Source organism: Amphiprion ocellaris, chromosome 1 (assembly GCF_022539595.1).
Source record: "Amphiprion ocellaris isolate individual 3 ecotype Okinawa chromosome 1, ASM2253959v1, whole genome shotgun sequence".
NCBI lineage: Eukaryota > Metazoa > Chordata > Actinopteri > Pomacentridae > Amphiprion > Amphiprion ocellaris.
The window spans coordinates 42,321,978-42,343,114 of NC_072766.1; the positions used below are offsets into that span (position 1 = coordinate 42,321,978).

General features: G+C 39.8%; 1 protein-coding gene across 7 annotated transcripts in view; it reads left to right on the forward strand.

The window, feature by feature from the left end:
- Positions 1–21,137, forward strand: part of herc1 (HECT and RLD domain containing E3 ubiquitin protein ligase family member 1) — a 108,714-nt gene that overhangs the window by 39,333 nt on the left and 48,244 nt on the right. For 3 of the 7 annotated variants that reach the window (XM_055006365.1, XM_055006530.1, XM_055006395.1), the window contains exons 22-40: positions 614–785; positions 2,873–3,209; positions 6,284–6,404; positions 6,488–6,539; positions 6,634–6,699; positions 10,143–10,414; positions 11,889–12,104; positions 12,248–12,368; positions 13,265–13,502; positions 13,581–13,753; positions 14,682–14,837; positions 14,917–15,023; positions 15,167–15,277; positions 15,355–15,525; positions 15,603–15,842; positions 16,842–16,925; positions 17,648–18,204; positions 19,675–20,269; positions 20,838–21,087. In XM_055006365.1, the coding sequence (XP_054862340.1) occupies positions 614–785; positions 2,873–3,209; positions 6,284–6,404; positions 6,488–6,539; positions 6,634–6,699; positions 10,143–10,414; positions 11,889–12,104; positions 12,248–12,368; positions 13,265–13,502; positions 13,581–13,753; positions 14,682–14,837; positions 14,917–15,023; positions 15,167–15,277; positions 15,355–15,525; positions 15,603–15,842; positions 16,842–16,925; positions 17,648–18,204; positions 19,675–20,269; positions 20,838–21,087 (4,039 nt within the window). The remainder of the gene's footprint in view (positions 1–613; positions 786–2,872; positions 3,210–6,283; positions 6,405–6,487; positions 6,540–6,633; positions 6,700–10,142; positions 10,415–11,888; positions 12,105–12,247; positions 12,369–13,264; positions 13,503–13,580; positions 13,754–14,681; positions 14,838–14,916; positions 15,024–15,166; positions 15,278–15,354; positions 15,526–15,602; positions 15,843–16,841; positions 16,926–17,647; positions 18,205–19,674; positions 20,270–20,837; positions 21,088–21,137) is intronic. The other 4 variants (XM_055006561.1, XM_055006602.1, XM_055006427.1 and 1 more) reach the window with 3 other exon arrangements.

Below are 21,137 nucleotides of genomic sequence, written 5' to 3' on the forward strand. Positions count from 1 at the left end.
AAAGTCATAAATCATGAGGATTAGAAAGAGATTAAATTGCACACATGCATATTTTAATTTAGCCAGGTGGTTTGAGAGTTCTCTGAAGAATATTTGATGACATGACTGAAAACTCTACATTTTTACATCCTTATCCTCACAATTTTTGCTACAGAACGCCATAAAACGTCAAAGATTGCAGCAAAACTGGACTGATTGATGCAAACTGTTACGTTACCTTCGTTCATCAAGTCGATAAAATGTTAGAAAACTGAAAAATGTTGATCAGTTTCCTCAACTGTCTTGTTTTGTACAAAGATCTTCAGTTTACTGTCACAGTGGAGGAAAGAAACCAGGAAATATTCACACCGTAGAAGCTGCAATCACAGAATTTAGACGTTTTTTTTCTAGAAAAATTGCTCAAACTGATAAATCAAGAATAAAAATAGTTGGTAATTAAATAAATAGTCAACAAATAATTGAGTCATTTTTGCAGGAAATGTCTTAAGTCATGAATTTCTTTCCCCCCGTGGCAGCATCTCTATAAAAGTAATACTTGATTTTATGAACATTTAATCACCCAGACCTATTTTTTAAAGCTAATAATGTCTTTATGTTTGTTAACTTGGATCAGATTTCAGACAACCAGGACTCCCTGGACATGGACCCTCAGGAACATTCGTTCACCAGAACCATCGATGAGGAGGCCGAGCTGGAGGAGAGGGCCGACCGGGAGAGAGAGGAGGGACACCAGGAGCAGGACGAGGAGGAGGAGGACCGAGAACACGAAGTGATGACGGCTGGAAGTAAGTTCACCTGGATGGAGCTTCAGCTGCAGCATCAGGAACCAGGAGATGTGATAATGTAGAGTCTCAGATTCTGGTCAGGGCCCAAAACTAAATTCGGTAGAATATTTAGAGTTTCATATCTGTTAAAGAACTGGAACTTTGGTATTTTTACCATAAAAAAACAAACATCTTACCTTTAATGGATCCAGTAGAGGTGAAATTTGAAATTATTGGTCCTTGAAAATGGGAAAAAAGTGCAAAATTTACTAAACAACGGTGGTATAGTGTCTCTACAAAATTCCTGTCAGTATTTATATGTGGATGGATCCATATTTCTACTAAAATCCAGTCTTTGGTCGACATTTCTCCAACTTTTGAGGCTCTAACATCAGTAGAATCTAATGTGTTTGACCAGACAAGGTTCCAGTTCTTACATGTTCAGACTAAATGTTGATGTGGACTCATTGGTAGGAACCAGAACCTGGTATTCATAGAGGTCTAGATATTGGTGTTCATAGAGGTCTAGATGTTCATAGAGGTCTAGATATTGGTGTTCATAGAGGTCTAGATGTTCATAGAGGTCTAGATATTGGTGTTCATAGAGGTCTAGATGTTCATAGAGGTCTAGATATTGGTGTTCATAGACGTCTAGATGTTCATAGAGGTCTAGATATTGGTGTTCATAGAGGTCTAGATGTTCATAGAGGTCTAGATATTGGTGTTCATAGAGGTCTAGATGTTCATAGAGGTCTAGATGTTGCTGTTATTGGAGTTACAAGCTGCTTCCTGTTGAAATTTACCAATATATTTTGCCTTATTAAATGTTCCCATACAGATACTGGGAATTAACTCTTACAGGAACTTTCTGGGGTCACGATACCACCATTTAAAAAAAAAAAAAAATTATGCACTTTTTTTTTTACATTTTCAAGAGACAACAATTAAAACGTGTATTCTGTTAGATCCATTCAATCGTTCTGATCTACTATAAACTATTCTACCTGTGTCCTCATTAAATTTTATGTCTAGAAGTTTTATTTGTGGAGTTATTGAACCTTTCAAATGGCTTCTAAGATAAGACAAGGATGGAAATATAAGATTTTACAGAAATTAGTTCTGGGTCCTAAACAACAAATGAATGAACTGAAGAGAAGCTGAGGCGATGTAGAAATGACACAAACTGACTTGTAGGTTCATAATAACTGGATCTGTTTTAACCTGCCTGCTGCTGATGTGGCTTTTGGCCTGTTGAATGTTTTTTCATTTTATAAACATAATCTACATTCATATAGACTGCAGTTTCAAATGCAGCTGTGATCGTAAACTATTCTAGAGTAATTTAAGGTAATCTGGACCTTTGATGATGTGTAGAGGTGGAAGTTATGCAGGTGTGAAGCAGGATAACAGGTAGATTCATGAACAGAGAGGAGCATCTGGAATCTTCAGGTTTGCAGTAATGAAGTCTGACACTTCAGAGGAATCAGAAGCTCCCGGTTTGATCATTTACAGATGTTCAGTTCTAAATGTAGGTCATCAGTTTCCCCTTAATGTGGAACATCAGTGTGTTCGATTTCATTTAGTTTATTTATGTAGCACCAATTCACCACGTCACCTCATAGCACTTAACAGAGATCCAGTGGGACTGGTCTATAAACCTGTGAGATCCAGTGGAACCAGTATAGAACCCAGTGAGATCCAGTAGAACCCAGTGAGGTCCAGTAGAACAAGTGCAGAACCCAATGAGATCCAGTGGAACCAGTATAGAACCCAGTGAGATCCAGTAGAACCCAGTAAGGGCCAGTAGAACCAGTGCAGAACCTGGTCCAGTGTTTGCTCAGCATGTTCTTTATCTTAGTTAAACTAATTAAACGTAGTCGTGGCTGTCTGTATCCTAATTAAACTCTTTATCTTAGTTAAACTTATTAAACCAGTGATATCCAGTAGAACCAGTGAGGTCCAGTAGAACCAGTGCAGAACCCGGTCCAGTGTTTCTTCAGCATGTTCTGTCTCCTAATTAAACTAATTGAAGTGTACCTCGGTCCTGTCTTCCTCTAACTCTGCATCTCGTGTGTCTGTCTCGTCGTCTGTGCTTCGCTGCACAACAGAAATCTTTCAATGTTTCCTCTCAGCCCGGGAGGTGGCTCGGAGTCGGGACCGGGACCGGGCCAGCAGCAGCACCGGGCTGGGTTCTGGCTCCGCCTCCAGGACCGGAGGGGGCGGAGACGAGGACGGCGTCTTGTCCCAGGAGGGTCGTAGAGGCAGCAGCGGTCTACCTGAAGGTCAGGACCTTTATACGGCCGCCTGCAACTCTGTGATCCACCGCTGTGCTCTGCTGGTTCTGGGGGTCAGTCCGGTTCTAGGAGAACTCACCAAGCAGAACCAGGAGGACGGACAGACCCAGAACCCTGCAGGAACCCAGGAGTGTCTGAGCTTCATGACCAGGTCAGAACCGTCCTCTGATTAGCTGTAGTTATTCATTCACTTCATTTATTATTATTATTATTATTATTATTATTATTATTATTGTTTTGACTTTATTTATACATTCTTTGCTAATTTTCTCTTTTAATTTTGACTCTATTTTAGCGAATTTTGCTATTTATTGTTTTTATTATTGTTTTAATTTGCTGTTAAATTAATTATTATTATTTTATTTTTCTATATATTTTATCTTTTATCATTTCGCCTTTTATTATTATTTTTTTTAAAATTTGGCTTACATTTAGTGTATTTCACTTTTTATAAATTAACTTTTTGTTGTCTTATTTATCTTTCAATTTTGACTTTTACATTTGAGTGTCTTTTATCTTTAATTACATAATTTTTTATTATATTTTTTCTTTTAATTTGGACTTGTAATTTTTGTCACTTCACTTTTTATTATTGTCTTAATTGGCTTTTAAATTTATTTTATTTTTCTATAATTTTTATCTTTTAGTCTATTTTATTTTTTTATCCTTCCACTTTTTATTATTATTATTTTTTTAAATTTTGACTTACATTTAGTGTATTTTACTTTTTATCAATTCACTTTTTCTATTATTTATCTTTACATTTTATTCCTATTTGTCTTTTATCACTTTTTATTATTATCTCATTTTTCTCTTAATTTTAGTGTATTTTACCTTTAATCCCATACCTTTTTACATTTTTTTTCTTCTGTTTGAGTGTATTTTATCTTTAATTACTTCACTCTAAATTATTGTCTTATTCTGTAGTGTTGACTCACATTTTTGGTGTATTTTAGCACTAAAATTGTTATGGGATTAGATGTAAAATGCAGTAAAAGACAAGTAAAGTTAAGATAAAATGGTGCTAAAATACACAAAACTGTGACTCAGAATTACAGAATAAGAAAATAATTTTAAGTGAAGTGATTAAAGATAAAATAGACTAAAATTTAGTTAAAATTAAAATAAAAAAAATAAAAAATATGGGATTAGAGGTAAAATACACAAAAATGTGAGTCAAAATTACAGAATAAGATAATAATTTAAAGTGAAGTGATTAAAGATAAAAAACCTGCTGAAAGACTGAAGACGAACATTTAAAAATAAATAAAAGTCTCAGAAAGTATTTCATATATACATCTAAGATTTCACTGATATCTTTATAAATATTTATATTATAAGCTGTAACATTTTCAGACAATCAAGCAGAAATTGTTCCAAAAATCTCTTTTATTTTTCTAGATGTTTTCGTTGCACTTTCTTCAACTTGTCTGCACAGTTTTTGATTAAATTAATTTAACCGTTTTTAGTTTTACTCTGCTGCTGCTGGAACCAAAGCAAGTTTTTAGCTTAAATTTTACCCTAAAAATTAGTCACTGTGAATTAAAACTAAATTAAATCCTCTAAATATGTTTTTTCTGGTGCTTCAGGGGAAACTTTTTATTTTATTTTGGGTCCTGACCACCGTTCAGAGATTATTAGAGTTAATAAATGAGGATCTGTGGTGTAAATCTGTGAACATTCTGCTGATCTTGGAGATTTTCTCTCAGCTCCAGTAGAAGTTTTTTGCTGACTTTAGATTCTTGACCTACTTCTGAGTAACTCCAACAAGTTTGATCAGGTGTTGATCTTTATTCCGTATTTTCACCTGGAACTCCGTGAACAAGACCAGACCTGAAGATAAACGGTCGTTTATCATCCCAGAACCCTGAGAGACGTTTTCTAGGTCGTCCTGAGTTCACTTTGACTCTTTTTAACCTCCACAGGCTGCAGTTTGTCTTTTTAACTCCAGTTAAACATTAAATTAAAGAGAACTTTCTGCAGAACCTTCAGTCTTATAAATTAAACCAAACCTTCACAGTGAGGCAGCGTTTAGTTATTTAGTTTTGATCCAACAACAATCTACTTCTCTGCTTCTGGTTCTCTTCTTCATCTAATAAAAGTAATAATAAAAAGCAGCAAAACCATGAATTTAAATCATTTACCAAAATAAAATATCTTCATCTGTGTTGCTAAAATGTAAATATGAAGATTTTGTCTTATTTTGTGCAAAATAAAACACGAGTATTGAGTCGTTCTGACAGTTTTGTTGATAAAAAAATCACAAAATCTTGCAAAATAAACAATAAAAACCAGCAAAACCATAAATTTAAGTTACTTAACAAAATAAAATGTCTATTTTGTCATTTTAATTGTTGTTATATTTTTCTCCTAATTTTCACTACATTTTAGTGTATTTTTAGTTTTATCACTTCATTTTTGTGTTTAGGTTTGCTTTTGTATTAACATACATTTTAGCCTATTTTGTCTGTTTTTATTACTTTTATTAATTTATTTTAATTTTAATGTAAATTTTAGTTTTTTATTGCTTTTAATAATTTCTATTAATTTTAACTTACATTTTACTCTGTTTTATCTTTTATCATGCCAGTTTTATTACTGTATGTTTTTTTTTATTTTAATGTACATTTTAGTCTATTTAATCTTTTGTCATTTTAATTATTGTTATTTTTCTCTTAATATTCACTTATATTTTAGTGTATTTTTAGTTTTATCACTTCATTTTTTATTATTGTTTAGATTTGCTTTTCATTTTAATATACATTTTAGCCTATTTTATCTGGTGTTTTATTACTTTTATTTATCTATTTAAATTTTTCTCTATTTTGTAATTTTTAAATTTTTTTATTCATTTTAATTTGAAGATACATTTTACTCTGCTTTATCTTTTATCCATTGACTTTTTATTATTGTCTTATTTTTTTTTAAATTTAGATTTACAATTTAGTCTACTCTCTGTTTTATGACTTTTTGGGATTTGTTCTGATTATATTTTTGATGATATTTAATTTAATTCCAGTTTAACTGCTCCTTTCATTTTGAATCTTAATTTGTAGCTCGTATTATTATTCTTATTTTTTTTTTTTTTTTTTTTTTTACAGTTTTTCTCTCTTTTAATTCCTTTTTTTCTGTAAACTTGCTTCACAAATACAGTCTGACTGATCCATTGTAAGGTGTTTTATGTATTTTAATCTGCTGATTGAAATGATTTGCATTGTTTTCTAGAAGTGAGAGTCTGAGTGCAGAGAGCCGGTCGGTCCAGAGCAGCCCGAGTTACCGACTGATGAAGTCCAGGAGTGAATCTGATCTGTCCCAGCCGGAGTCAGATGAAGAGGGCTACACTCTGGTAAAAGCATCTCCTGTCCTGCTGTGTTTTCTGTCTTCATAACGGGATTTAAAATCTACAAGCGGCTTCATTTTCTGTTCCAGATCGGACGCAGGAACGTGGACCTGGACTTGGCGTTCTCCCATAAAAAACGAGGTAAAGACTGAGTCTAGAAGCTCAGAGCTGAAGCTGTGGGATGTCTGTGGTCTTCATGTGTTGTCTCTCTGTCTCCTGGTTCCGCTGGCGATAGTTTATTTGCTTCTTTTGGGCCAGTTGAGCTCCAGACACAAGAGGAGCTCCAAGCAAGTAACCCATGGCATGTTTCTTCCTCTTGTTATCTTCACCACCGAACCGCCTCCTCATCTTCATCCGTAGGGAAAACCATCCTCCTCCTGCCTGTTTGCACAATGATAGAGAGTTCAGGAACGTTACTGGTCTCACTTTTCACCCTCTGGACCCCAAAACCAGACCACAGATCTCTCGTTTTTTAAAAAATCACCCAAATTACAGTGTTTATCAGCCAGAAACTGTAAAAAACACATCAGATTTTTAAAGCTAATCGTGCCATTCTGTCTACAAATGTAGCCAAAATTCACATTAAAGTTGCGATATTCTGTCAAAATCCCTCCATTTTACGTGTCTAGTTACAGCTTTCTCTAAAATAAACAGTTTGCATCCGTTAGATTCTGTAAAAAACTAAAACTCTGCTCTCCTGATGCAGCCGTGACACATTAATGACTTAAGGTTGAACTGCAGGCAGTGTTTCCACAGAGAGACTGAGAGGAAAACCAAAGCTACTGGATGAATCAAATAAAGTCACCATGACTCAGAAACAGTGAACAGAGGAGCAAGTTGTTGGAGATACATTCAGCATGGTGAAATGTATTTCTACAGATGAAAAAAAAGAAATATTCCAATTCAAATTGACACAAAATTTATCCAAAATTATTTTAAAAAGTTTCATAGAACACTCAATTTGACCATAAAGATTGAAAATATGGTTTGAAATGACAGAAACTTTTCAAAAATGGTTAAAAATAGTTTTTCAAATTGGCATAAATTTGTCTAAAATACTACAAAATAGTCCACCATGACTCAAAAATGATTAAAAATGACATAAAATTGGTCGAAAAAAGATCATCAAGGAAAATTAAAGTTACTGGGTGAATAAATAAATGCAGCATGGCTTATATTATAATAATATATTATTATATTCTAACTAGAATGACTCAAACATCATGCAAAATGACCCAAGAATTGTCCAGAACAACTCAAAACTTGTTGAGTGACTCAAACATCGGACATAAGACTCAGAAATTGTCCAAATTGACAAAAAAAATGTCCCAAATGAACCAGCATGTCTCAAGTAATCAAAACTTGTTCAGAATGACTCAAAAATTGGGCACAAGACTGCAAATTTTTAAACATGACTTAACAATTGTACAAAGTGACTTTAGAAATGTCTAAAATGAGTCGAAATTGCTTAAAAAAAAAAAAAAAGACAAAAACGATTTGAAATGACTTAAGATTGGTTTTAAGCACTCAAAACTTAAGGGTGATTTGAAATTGTACTGAAGACGAATTGCCTAGAAAAATGGCTAAAAACAACTCAAAATGTCTTTAAAATGACAAAACGATCCAAAATGACCTCAGATTTGTACAAAATTATTGAAAAATTGGCGAAAGACTCAAAAACTGTCCAATAGAAAAGGAAATCACAATATAGAATATAAGAATATATATAAATAAAATCAAATGAATACAGAAGTAGAATGAATAACATTTTTACTTAATTACCTTAAAAATGACTAAAAACGATTTAAAATGTGTTTTTAATGAGAAAACAATCCAAAATGATGTAACGATTGGACTTTAATTACCTAAAAAATGTCTAAAATGACTTGAAATCAATCAATCTTTATTGGTCATTGCACACTTTCATATACAACAAAATTTCATTTGAGCTGCCCTGCCAATGACAGCTCCGGCTGCTGCGCAGTGCTGCACGCACCTTTCTTGAGGAAAAAAAGAAAAAGGACATGTTGGGATCTGGGTAGGGATAGCAGAGGGTAAAAGAAAAAAAAAAGGCTCATTGTACCAAATGAAACCTCCAATGTTGGGAAATTCATTTTGAGAAGGAACCTAAAAAAAACAAACCCGCAAACAGGCAAAGCATGACGTTAGACAAGGATAGTTGGGATAAGGATGTGGGGAGGTGGAGGGGGGAGCACCACACAGTTAGCTGGTTCCTGTGCAGCAAATTACTGCATGGATACCTGGCTCCTGTGTATAGTGAGGAAAGCTTGTGGAGGTGGGGGGGATGGTGGATATGGGAATGTGTGTGAATGTTTAGCTCAGTCCTCAGTTCATGAGTCTGAATGTTTGTGTATGCGTGTAGCCCATCTTCTTCCGTCTCAGACCTCTGGTGTCTCAGTTCGCGAGGGTGGGAGCGTGATAACACAGCAGGTTGCTATGGAGACGTCCTCGGTTGGCCCGGTCCAAAAGTCAACAGGTGTCCTTGGGAAGGTTGGGGGGGTGTAGCAGAGCTATCTCTTGGCCATGAAACTTCCAGAGGAGTTTGTTATTGTTCCAGGGGTTCCAGAATGTAATCAGTTATCTTCAAGTTTAGGCGGGAGAGAAGTAATTTCACCTTCCCCCTACTGCTCTCAACAATTTTAGACCTCAGCTGTAGCGATTCTCACCCTGATGGCTTCCAATCTGCGACTCAAATCAACAGTCACACCAAGCAAATTGTTCATCTTACGACTGAGTTCGTCATACCGAGCATCGGCAGCCGTGATCCGATCGTTTGCATAGACCAGCAGAGTTTGGACGTCGTTTCTGTCTGCGGTCTTCCTGATTTTCCAGAAGCTCAGGCCAGTGAACAAGCCAATTATCAGCAGGCCTGTCATCATAAATCCGAATATATAAACATCTTCCACGTCCTCCACGGATAGGGGTGCCAGGCACATGATCCCCTTCCACTTCCCCCAGGCGTCGATCACGTAACCAGAGGCGAAACTCCCATCCGGGCAGGTAGGCTCCCCTAGGCCTGTGCTCTTTGTGGCGACAATCTTGTCAATTGCGTTGAGAGACCAGTTAATCAATTCCATGATCGGTGTTTCGAAGGTCCAGTGCCAAGCGATCGCTCCAAGTCAGACAGACGAGACGAAGACGAAGAAATGCAGCAAGCAGGGAGACATGAGGGTAGGAAGGAACAGAGATAGTGGAGCAAGGAAAAGTGCGACCGCCTCCTACGAGAGCTGAGAGCATAATGTCAAAGGCAATCCAAAATCACTTTAAATTTGTACTTAATTACCTAAAAAATGACTAAAATTGTGTTCAGAATGCGTTTAAAATGACCAAAACTTACCAAAATGACTGAACATTTGTACTTAATTACCTAAAAAATTACTCAAAATGTATTTAAAATGTCGAAAACAATCCAAAACTACTTAAAATTTCTACCTAATCCCCTAAGAAGTGTTTAAAAGCTGCTGTTTGGGGTCCAGAGGGTTCCAGAACCGTTGGTCTGTTTGGACTCCAGCAGGTTCCAGAACATTGGTACCGACAGCTTTAGACTCCAGGACAGGTCCAGGTCTTCATTCATCTCCAGCTGCAGCTTCTCTTCGGTTCTGGATCATGATGGCTGATGAAGCATGTAGAATCCATAGACCGATAGCGCTTCGCTCTGCTTAAAGCCCCGCGGTCCGTCTGTTAAAGTGCTCCCCTCTGAAAGGTTCCCCCTCTCCTCCCCAGGCCTCCTCCACAGCTCCCCGGACTCCCTGGCCGAGTCCTGGTTCCGGGCCAAGCTGAGCCATCAGCGCAGCTACAGCTCGGCCCACTCGTACGAGGAGTCGGACCTGGACCTGAGCCGCTCGCTGGGCGTCCATGCCCTCATCGACAACATGGTGAGCTTCATCAGCGGGGACGTGGGCCTGGCGCCGGCCTTCAAGGAGCCCGAGGAGAGCATGTCCACCAGCCCTCAGGCCACCATCCTGGCCATGGAGCAGCAGCAGAGCCGGGCCGAGGTAGGGGGGACGGGTAGAAGAACCAGCAGAACTAAGATTTAAGAGAGAACATTAGCTTAGAGCGATGATACAAGATGTTTCATTATGATCAACTTAAGTCTCCTTCCACTGGTAAAGTCCATGTTCATCATGTCACCTTTGATTTCCAATGACTCCTAAAACATTCGGTTCTTCTGGTTTCAATCTGCTGGTTTATCTTTGACTTATACCTACCATCAAGCATGGAGGTGGCAGCATCATTACACTATCAATTTAACTGACTCAATTGTGAGTCAGAGAGACAACAAATGTAGTTGAACGGCACCATCAGTCCACAGGTTCTTGATGGGTCTAAGTCAGGACTTTGGGGAGACCAGTCTGGAACCTTCATTCTAGCCTGATGGAACTATTTCTTTACCACTGAGTCATTTCTGACCAATTTTGAGTCATTTTTAACTATTTTTGGTGATTTCTGAGTCAATTTGGACAGGTTTTGTCAATGTTTAGTCATTTTTGGACGATGTTTTTGTGAGTCATTTTCAACACATTTTTAGTCATTTTGGGCTAATTTTAAACCTTTTTTTTTTTTTAACCAATTTTGAACTAGGTTTTAGCCTTTTTGAACCGCTTTTGTAGTAATTTTGGACCATTTTTTAGTCATTTTGGACAATTTCTAGTCATTTTGGGCAACTTTAAAACCAATTTGGGCCAATTTTAACACATTTTGGACCAATTTTAAGTCACTTGGAACCACCTTCTAGTAATTTCGGACAATTTCTAATCATTTTGAACCACTTTTGTGTCATTTTGGAAAGTTTTTACTCATTTTGGACTTTTTTGTCATTTTGAACCAATTTTTAGTAATTTTGGACAACATTTAAAGATTTTGAACCAATTTTAAGTCATTTTGAATCGCTTTTAGTCCTTTTGGACTTTTTTTTGTCATTTTGAGCCAATTTTTAGTCATTTTTAACCAATTTTTAGTCATTTTGGACTACTTTTGAATCATTTTCGACACTTTTTTTGTCTTTTTGAACACTTTGTGAGTCATTTTGGGCAACTTTTAAACCATTTTGGACCAATTTCAAGTCATTTTGAACCACTTTTTAATAATTTTGGACTTTTTTTTCCTCATTTTGGATAGGTTTGAGTCATTTTTGATATATTTTATTCATTTTAGAATTTTTCGGTCATTTAGGACAAATTTGAGTAATTTTGGTCTGAAGCTGTCCTAAAAATGTCTAAAACCAGGACCAAAATCAAACCTAAACCAATCCAACAGACAGTTTGAAACCAGTCCCGAAGCACGTCTAGAAAGCCCCAGAGCATGATACTGCCACCACCATGCTTGATGGTAGGTTTGGTGTTCTTGGGATTGAAGGCTTCACCTTCAGTTTTTGTTCCACCTGACCACAGAACTTTCTTCCAGAAGGTCTTTTCTTTGTCCATGTGATTATTATTTTTCTGAGTTCTACTGACTCTGCTGTTCCTGCAGCTGAGGCTGGAGGCCCTCCACCAGATCGTGGTCCTGATCTCTGGGATGGAGGAGAAGGGCAGCCAGCCCAGCAGCACCGACCGGTCCAGCAGCGCCTTCCAGTCCTCCTCACTGCTCACCTCCGTCAGGCTGCAGTTCCTGGCCGGCTGCTTTGGACTCGGAACCGTCGGAACCGGAGGCCTGAAGAGGGAGAGCGTCCAGCTGCACCACTACCAGGTATGATGGAGGAGATCCAGGAGAACCTTCTGATCCTGTAGGGTTGGGGTTAGCTGAATCCATTACCAGGTATGATGGAGGAGAACCAGGAGAACCTTGTTTTATTGCTGGATTCCATCCTGAACCTCCATGTTTCTGTCCAGGACGGAGTGAAAGCAGCCAAGAGGAGCCTCCAGATGGAGATCCAGATGGCCGTCCATAAGATCTACCAGCAGCTGTCGGTCACTCTGGAGAGAGCTCTGCAGGCCAACAAGCACCACATAGGTAGGTCTTCTGAGATGTTCTGGTGACATCCAGAGGTTCTGGAATGGATAGCTACAGGTCTGCAGGTTCATCGTAAAATCCATTGACTTCATCTGGTGAAAGTTTTCCAGAAGTAGCAGCTTCTTCTGGCATGAATTAATGTATAGAAATGTACATCAAATATAATCTGTTTTCCTGTCAGATACCAGAAACAACAGAAAACAGGCCTATTTTAAGTTTTAATTTAATTAAAAATGAGAACCAAGATCTTTTTTCTATTTTTTTTTCTAAAATTTCTCAGTATATTTACAAAAAACCCTGAGGAAACAGGCACTGTTTTTGTTTTTCCATTTTAACCAACAATAAATAAATAATATACATGGAAATGGGCCTGTATTTGTGCTGTTTATATATAAATATATGTGTGTGTGTATATGTTATAAACTTTGAGCGAAATATAAGAAAACAGGTCATTTTAAAGCAAAGAAACAACAGCATAAAACAACAAAAAACAGTCCCATTTTCATTTTTTTTTCATTTTTTACAACAAACAGAAAAAAACAGGTACATGTTTGTTTTTTTTTCAGTTTTAATCCATTCAGCATGTTTTTTGTTTGTTTTATTGTTTTTAAAACAAGTATGACAAATGTATCTGTTTTTATTTTTTAATGGATCATACTTTACCAGCCAGACTTTGTGCTTTCCACTTTTTTTATACTTGACTTTCAGTGTGAAAATTTTAAAAAATCGCCCTTTTTCTAAATTTGTTGGGTTAAAACGGAAAAAAGAACAATCAGCTCCTTTTTTTTCCTCATTTTTTAAAAAATTTTATTATTTGATGTGTAAATGGACTCTGTTTCAGACTAATGTGAATGTTCGATCTTATTCTGACCTCTTTTTCTTCTTTTCCCGTCCAGAAGCGCAGCAGCGCCTCCTGCTGGTCACCGTCTTTGCCCTCAGCGTGCGCTACCAGCCGGTGGACGTCTCTCTGGCCATCTCCAGCGGTTTGCTGAACGTTCTCTCCCAGCTGTGTGGGACTGAAACCATGCTGGGTCAACCTCTGCAGCTGCTGCAGAAACCCGGAGTGTCTCAGCTCAGCACGGCGCTGAAGGTGGCGTCCACCCGCCTGCTGCAGATCCTGGCCATCAGCACCGGGTAGCGCCCCCCGCAGGTTATTATCTATACCTGGTTCTGTTTTCAGATGGTTTTACTGTAACCCTGTGTCTGTTTCAGGACCTACGCTGATAAACTGAGTCCTAAGGTGGTCCAGTCTCTGCTGGACCTCCTCTGCAGTCAGCTGAAGAACCTTCTGTCTCAGGCTGGAGTCAGCGTTCTGTCTGCAGGGAAAGACCAGGAGGAGACCAAGCAGGAGGACGGAGCCGAGACCGACAAGAAGGACTTCAGAGGTGAGTCTTTAATCGGGTTTAGATAAATAAACACTTTATTCATCCACTAGTAGCTCACACGAGTTTAAGAAAATCTGGAAAATGACATGCACAATATCATGTAATGTGTAAAATAACATGAAAAACTACGTGCAAATCATGCTGGGAGAAGAAATAAGGTGCAAAAAAAAATGTGATGTTTTTATTTTAAGTTTTTTCAATTTTAAACCAAAAACTAAAATATTAGAAATTAACCTATTTTTAGTTTTTTCTTTTTTTTCTGTTTCACATAAAAGCCCAAAATTAAAGATTTAAAAAAAGTTTCAATTTTCACCCAAATAAAAGGAATCAACCCATTTTTGTTTAGTTTTTTTGTTTGTTTTTTTAATCTGTTTTACATTAAAAAAAATCAAGAAAACATGTAATTTCTCCTGTTTTTAAAATAAAAATAAACTACAGATTATCATTTTTATATTTTCCCTTTTTTTCTAATTTCCATAGAAATGGAGAAGAGGGGGCAGAGGAGGGAGACAAGAAAACAGACATTTAAAAAAAAGTTTTTATTTTAAAACAAAAAAATTGAACCCTTTTTTGGGTTGTTTGTTTTGCGTTTTTAAAAAAAAAAAACAAGAAAAAAAGAAAACAAACACTGTTAAAAAATTTTAAACCAAAAACACGATATTACAAAGAATTGAAACCCACTTTCATTTATTTTTTGATATTTTTTGTTTTCAACCAAAAAAAGCAATAAAACCATTATTTTTTTTTTTGGTGATTTAATTAAAAAAAACTGCCTTTCAATCCTCCTGCTGGGTTTTGGGCTTCAAAAAATATAAAATCTGTGTTTAAAATAATGTGAAAAATGTAAATTACAGCTACTGCAGCTAGAAAATAATACACGTATAAATATCAGTTTATTTATTGGACCTATATTTTTCCTGATTTCCAGCTCTGATCAGGAAGCAGCACACGGCCGAGCTGCACCTTGGAGACTTCCTGGTCTTCCTCCGGAGGGTCGTGTCCTCCAAGGCCATCCAGTCCAGGATGGCGTCCCCCAAATGGACCGAGGTTCTGCTGAACATCGCGGCCCAGAAGTGCTGCTCAGGTAACAACAACAACAACAACACATATATAAAACTGTTGATTTGTCAACCAGCTCTGAGACTTTGTTCCCGTTAATCCAGGTCTTCCTCTGGTGGGGAACCTGAGGACTCGTCTGCTGGCGCTTCACGTTCTGGAGGCAGTTCTACCGGCCTGCGACACCAACATGGAGGACGACCAGATGACCCAGGTAGTGGTTCTAGAAGAATCCACAATAAGAGATGTCAGATTCTACTTTATCACTGCACAGAATAGAAGTTAAAGAAATGTACAGAAGAAGCAGTAAAAGTTCAGTTCTACATATAGTTTAGTAAACGGTGTTTTGTGGTCCAGGTGGTGGAGCGTCTCTTCTCTCTGCTGTCTGACTGTATGTGGGAAGCTCCCATTGCTCAGGCCAAACACTCCATCCAGATCAAGGAGAAGGTCCAGGAGCTGAAGCTGCAGGTAGGAAACCTTCTCTACCTCCATGTTCAGGTTCATCTCCGTCTGTCTGAATTTCTGATGGTTTTTTTACCCCTCAGGGAGATGCTGAGGAGGAGGACGAGAACCTTCCCATCCAGGAGGTGTCCTTCGACCCGGAGAAGGCCCAGTGCTGCGTGGTGGAGAACGGCCAGGGCCTGACCCACGGCAGCGGGGGGAAAGGCTATGGCCTGGCCTCCACCGGTATCTCCTCTGGATGCTACCAGTGGAAGGTAGAGTTGGTCATCTCTGAAGGTATCTGCGTTAACTGAAGGATGTCGGGTTAAATCCTGCTCGGTGTCGCCCACAGTTCTACATCGTGAAGGAGAACCGAGGCAACGAAGGAACCTGTGTCGGTGTTTCCCGTTGGCCGGTTCACGACTTCAACCACCGGACCACGTCGGACATGTGGCTGTACCGGGCCTACAGCGGGAACCTCTACCACAACGGAGAACAAACGCTGACGCTGAGCAGCTTTACCCAGGGAGACTTCATCACCTGTGTTCTGGACATGGAGGCCAGGACCATCTCCTTCGGAAAGAACGGAGAGGTAAAACATTACCGCAAATTAGAGACTGTAAGTTTCCTCAGTGACCAAATGAGGGACGCATGGTTGACAGCATGATCAACCGATTATCAGTCTATAAGGTCAGTGAAGCGGACATTATTCCATGTGCTGATAAAGTTTTATTTAGGTGAAGTCATGTAACTTCTGACACAAAAAGCTTATTCAGGCATGTTGTGAAAATGTGAACTTTTGCCGGAGGTCATTAACCTCCACATTAGTCTTTGTCATGGTTCCTGTTGCTAGCTAAACTCGACCAATGCTTCCTACTTTAACATGAGCTGTAGTCTGAGTGACACCTCCTCTGGTCTCTACAGGATTAAACAGGAAGAGGATAACCAGATTCTACTAAACTGAAAAACTTGTTCAAAATGTCTCGAAACTTCTTAAGAAAGACTCGAAATTGGTCTGAAATCCTCAAAACTTTTTCATAATTTCTCAGAATTGTCCAAATTTCGAAAGACTTGTCCAAAACATCTCAACACTCATCCAAAATGACTCAAATTTTTTTTTATCAAAAATTACTTGAAACTTGTTCAAAATGATTCGAAACTTGTTGAAATTGATTCCAAACTTGACCAAAATGACTCAAAATTTGTTCAGATTGACTTGAACTTGTCCAAATTGACTTGAAACCTGACCAAAATTACTCGAAATTTGTTCAAAATTATTCGAAACTTGTTCAAAATTATTCGAAACTTGTTCAAAACGCATTTGAACTTGCTTGCTAAACTCCCACAATGCTCTCTGGTTGCCTACATGAACTTCCTGTAATCTGAGTGACGCCTCCTCTGGTCTCTGCAGTATTAAACAGGAAGAGGCAACCTGGTACTACAGCTGATCTGAAGTACTTGAAATATGTTTTATCTTGGAGAATGGTTTCGGCAGATACTAAATATTAAATGATTGTGTTGTCTTGGAGGTGCAGAACCTTCACCCATACATTAATAATCCCTCATCCTAACTACTAACGTGATTCCACAGGAGCCCAAGTTGGCCTTTGAGGACGTCGACGCCACAGAACTTTATCCCTGTGTGATGTTCTACAGCAGTAATCCAGGAGAGAAGGTAAGGAGGTGAAACAGCTGTCTGAGACACTAAATAACAACATCTGGAGGGTTTTTAATCTGTTTACATACCATTGATGGAGGACGGTACACCAACAATTACTGGACAAGTTATTCTCAAAAATGAAGCAAAGATGTAAATTTAGAATTAAAGTGTGTCAGTTGGACTTTAAGGGTTCATCTAGAGGCAGCAATCAATTGGTTGAACAGTTGGTAGGACTTCAGGTTTCGTCTATACGTGGGTTTAAAGTTGTCTCTTTGTTTAGTTGCCACAGACAGGATGTTGCCATTCATTATTTCTATCAATGATCTGGGTCTAAATGTGTCAGATGTTCATTTTTATGATGATGACACAATTATTTACTGCTGAGGCTGCTGAATCCCTACAGAAAGATTTTGTTGCCGTCCAGCACTCATTACTTCACCTGGATCTAGTTCTGAGTACAGACAAGACTTGGCTAATTCGATTCCCTCAGTGTCCACCTTGAGGGAATCGAACTAGATGTGGTTCACATGTAGAATTACCTGAAGGCTTTCAGACCACATGTGGAGAAACTGGTGAAGAAGCTGAGGCAGCTTCTTCACCAGTTTCTCCACATGTGGTCTGAGAGTCATCATGTAATTCTACATGTCAACCACTATTGGGTTTTATAAAGATTAACAAAAATAAAAACTATTTGTAGCTGTTTCATATGTGTCCTCATCCTCGTCTTCGTTGTCCAGGTGAAGATCTGTGACATGCAGATGAGGGGAACACCTCGAGACCTGCTCCCTGGAGATCCGGTCTGCAGCCCGATGGCCACGGTTCTGGCCGAGGCCACCACCCAGCTGATCCGGATCCTGCACCGGACCGACCACTGGACCCACCGCATCAACAAGACCATGACAGAGCGGCTCCACAAGATCAAGCCCTGCTTCCGGGACTCGGCCGGGGCTTCGGCCGGTGGCGGTCAGCGGCTGAAGAAGAGCCGCTCAGTCCAGAGCCGCGAGGAGCACGACGCCCAGAGGGAGAACCAGGAGACCGGTTCCAGGACTGAGGAGGACCGAGGACGCCATGGCCGGCAGCACGGCCTTGGGGAGCTGTCGGAGCTCCACCTCCGGACGCTCTGCACTGACGTCTGGCCAGTTCTGGCTGTGATCGGAGGCGTGGACGCCGGGCTCCGAGTCGGAGGCCGTTGCATCCACAAGCAGACGGGACGCCACGCCACCCTGCTGGGAGTCGTCAAGGAGGGCAGCACCTCGGCCAAGGTCCAGTGGGACGAAGCCGAGATCACCATCAGGTACCGAGGGAACGTCAGACTGCAGCACCGCTTTAGTTCTTTGTGTAAATGTTGATGTTTACTTACAGGTTTTACATATTTATTCTGTTAGTTAGGTTTATTTAGACAACAGTCACTGCTGCTGAGAGAACTTTAGGCTCCTGGAATTGAAGGATATGAGGAAGAAGTGTTTAACTCTCTGAACTCTGAATAGCTTCTGGGTGTTTTTTGTTTCATTTTTCCTCACTGTTAGCATCATTTTTCTCTGCAGCATAAAGTCCTGAAGCGATAGAGAAAGAGAACAAGATGAAGAAGCATGAGGAACTTTTAGTTTGAAACAAGTTTTTGACAGAGTTCTAAAATGTTTGTTTTCTTGTTTTTATGATGAGTGGTCTAATAAATTTAGAAAGAAATTCAAACACCGTAAATATATGCAAGAAAATGTGCAAATTAGCAGCTTTATTGGATCAAAAACCATTCAGAACCTCCACCTGACCTCCTCAGAATCATCTGGTTTTGTATCTACAGTAACTTTATTTTACTATGAGTATTTCCAGAGTTACAGCCTCAAACATTTCCACTTTGTTACTGTTGTGGACACTTTCTTAGACAATTTGGTTCATTTTTAACAGATTTTTGTGTTATTTTAGTCATGTTTTGAGTAATTTTGGACCGTTTTTGAGTCTTTACATTTGGAAAAGTTTTTTGTACTTCAGAAAGCTTTTGAGGTAGTTTGGAGAAGTTGGAGGTATTTTGGAAACCAATTTGGCTAGGTTTGGACAGGTGTTTTCATCATTTTGACCACTGGAAAGAACAGAAAACAGAGAAAGTAAACCAGCTACCATTTTGCTGGTCAAACTGATATATAATAACTGGATGGATGGATGTAAAAAGTTCTAGAGTAGACCTACCGACAACTGTACAGGGACGTTTTCCTCTATGGACTTCAAGGACCTGGAACTCTGGAAATATTCCCAGTATGAAGGTAGAACTGTGATCATTGATAAAGTTACTGGAGATGAAGAACCAGATATTCTGAGCAGGTTTGGGGGGAACTCAGTGGTTTTTTGTTTTGGATTTTTTTTATGGAATAACGTTCCAAAGTGAGGAGAAATGTGGTTCCAGAAGCTGCTCGGAGTTCAGAGGGTTAATTAGTGATTTAAAGGTTTTAAACTGAAGCCCTGGAGATGCTGGTTCCTCAGTAGAACTCTTCCTGGTTTCTGTGCTTCAGATGTTTGTTCCTCAGGCTGGACGTCATTTCTGAATGTTTCCTAATTGTCTCCTGAGCCTCTTGTCTCCACCTCCATCCTCCCGGTTTCTCTGGTTTCCTGTTTTCCTCTCACCTGTGTGACATCATCACGCTGCATGTCATCGTTTCACCTGCTCATCGTCCACCTTTTGATTTGTCTTGCATGCCGTGCTCTTCTCTCCTCTCCCTCACTTTGTGTTTCCTTCCCTTGTCTCCTTCCACTTCACTCCGTCCTATTAAAGCTTCCCAACTTTCTGGTCACCTAGTGACACTCCGCTCTACAACCTGGAGCCCTGCGAGCCGCTGCCCTTCGATGTGGCTCGTTTCCGCGGCCTGACGGCCTCACTGCTGCTGGACCTCACCTACCTGACCAGCATCCATGAGGAGACGGCCGCCAAGCTGAGCGCCCGCCGCCACGAAAAGAAGCACCGCAACGCTGCCTCCACCGGACACGAGCCGAGCAGCGGCGAGGAGAAGGCAGACGGCGAGGCCCACAACCAGAAGGAAACCTCGGCTTCGACCGCCACCGACCTCAGAGTCTCCCACAGCCTGGATGAGGTCAAGGCTCACGTGGCGCCCAACTCCAAGTCCGAGAGCGAGATCTCATCAGTAGCCGGGGGCAGCGAGACGCTGTTCGGCTCGGCTCCTCACGCTCCTGCAGACGGAGGCAGGAAGAAAGGCCACGAGCACGGATCCCGAGGACACGAAGCGTCTTCCATCGCCACCCAGTCGGAGGTCCATGCCGTCCAGCTGTCCTACCTCTACCTGGGCGCCATGAAGACGCTGAGCGCTCTGCTAAGCTGCAGCAAGTACGCCGAGCTGCTGCTCATTCCCAAGGTACTGAAGTTAGACCGTTCTACAGGTTCTGATGAAATTAGACTGTTCTACAGATTCTGATGAAGTTAGACTGTTCTAGAAGTTCTAAAGAAGTTAGACCGTTCTACAGGTTCTGATGAAGTTAGACTGTTCTAGAGGTTCTAAAGAAGTTAGACTGTTCTACAGGTTCTGATGAAGTTAGACCGTTCTACAGGTTCTGATGAAGTTAGACTGTTCTAGAGGTTCTAAAGAAGTTAGACTGTTCTACAGGTTCTGATGAAGTTAGACCGTTCTACAGGTTCTGATGAAGTTAGACGTTCTACAGGTTCTGATGAAGTTAGACTGTTCTACGGGTTCTGTAGCTGCCAGAGGATCTACTGGATCAGTTCTCTGAGAAACTTCATCTCAAAATCTGTAGAAAATTACTTAAAATGGTTCGAATACGACTCAAAACATTTTCAAAATTACTGCAAAGAGATTCTCCAGGAGTCTGTAGATAACAGTAACCTGAAACATCTAATCCAGGTTCTACCAGAAGGAGATTCTCCAGGACTCCGTAGATAACAGTAATGTGAAACATCTCCTCCAGGTTCTACCAGAAGCAGCAGCCAGCGGTCACAACGCCGACCTGAACGCCACGTCTCCTGTCTGCCAGGAGGAGGTGGAGATGAGGGCGGCGCTGCAGTTCCTGATGAGACATATGGTGAAGAGAGCCGTGATGAGGTCCCCCATCAAGAGAGCTCCGGGCCTGGCCGACCTGGAGAGAGCTCAGGCTATGATCTACAAGCTGGTGGTGAACGGACTGCTGGAGGAGCCCAGTGGAGGGAAGAGCAAACCAGGTAGGAGATCTGGAAATATGGTGGATCAGTACCAGACCTCCTCAGAATCA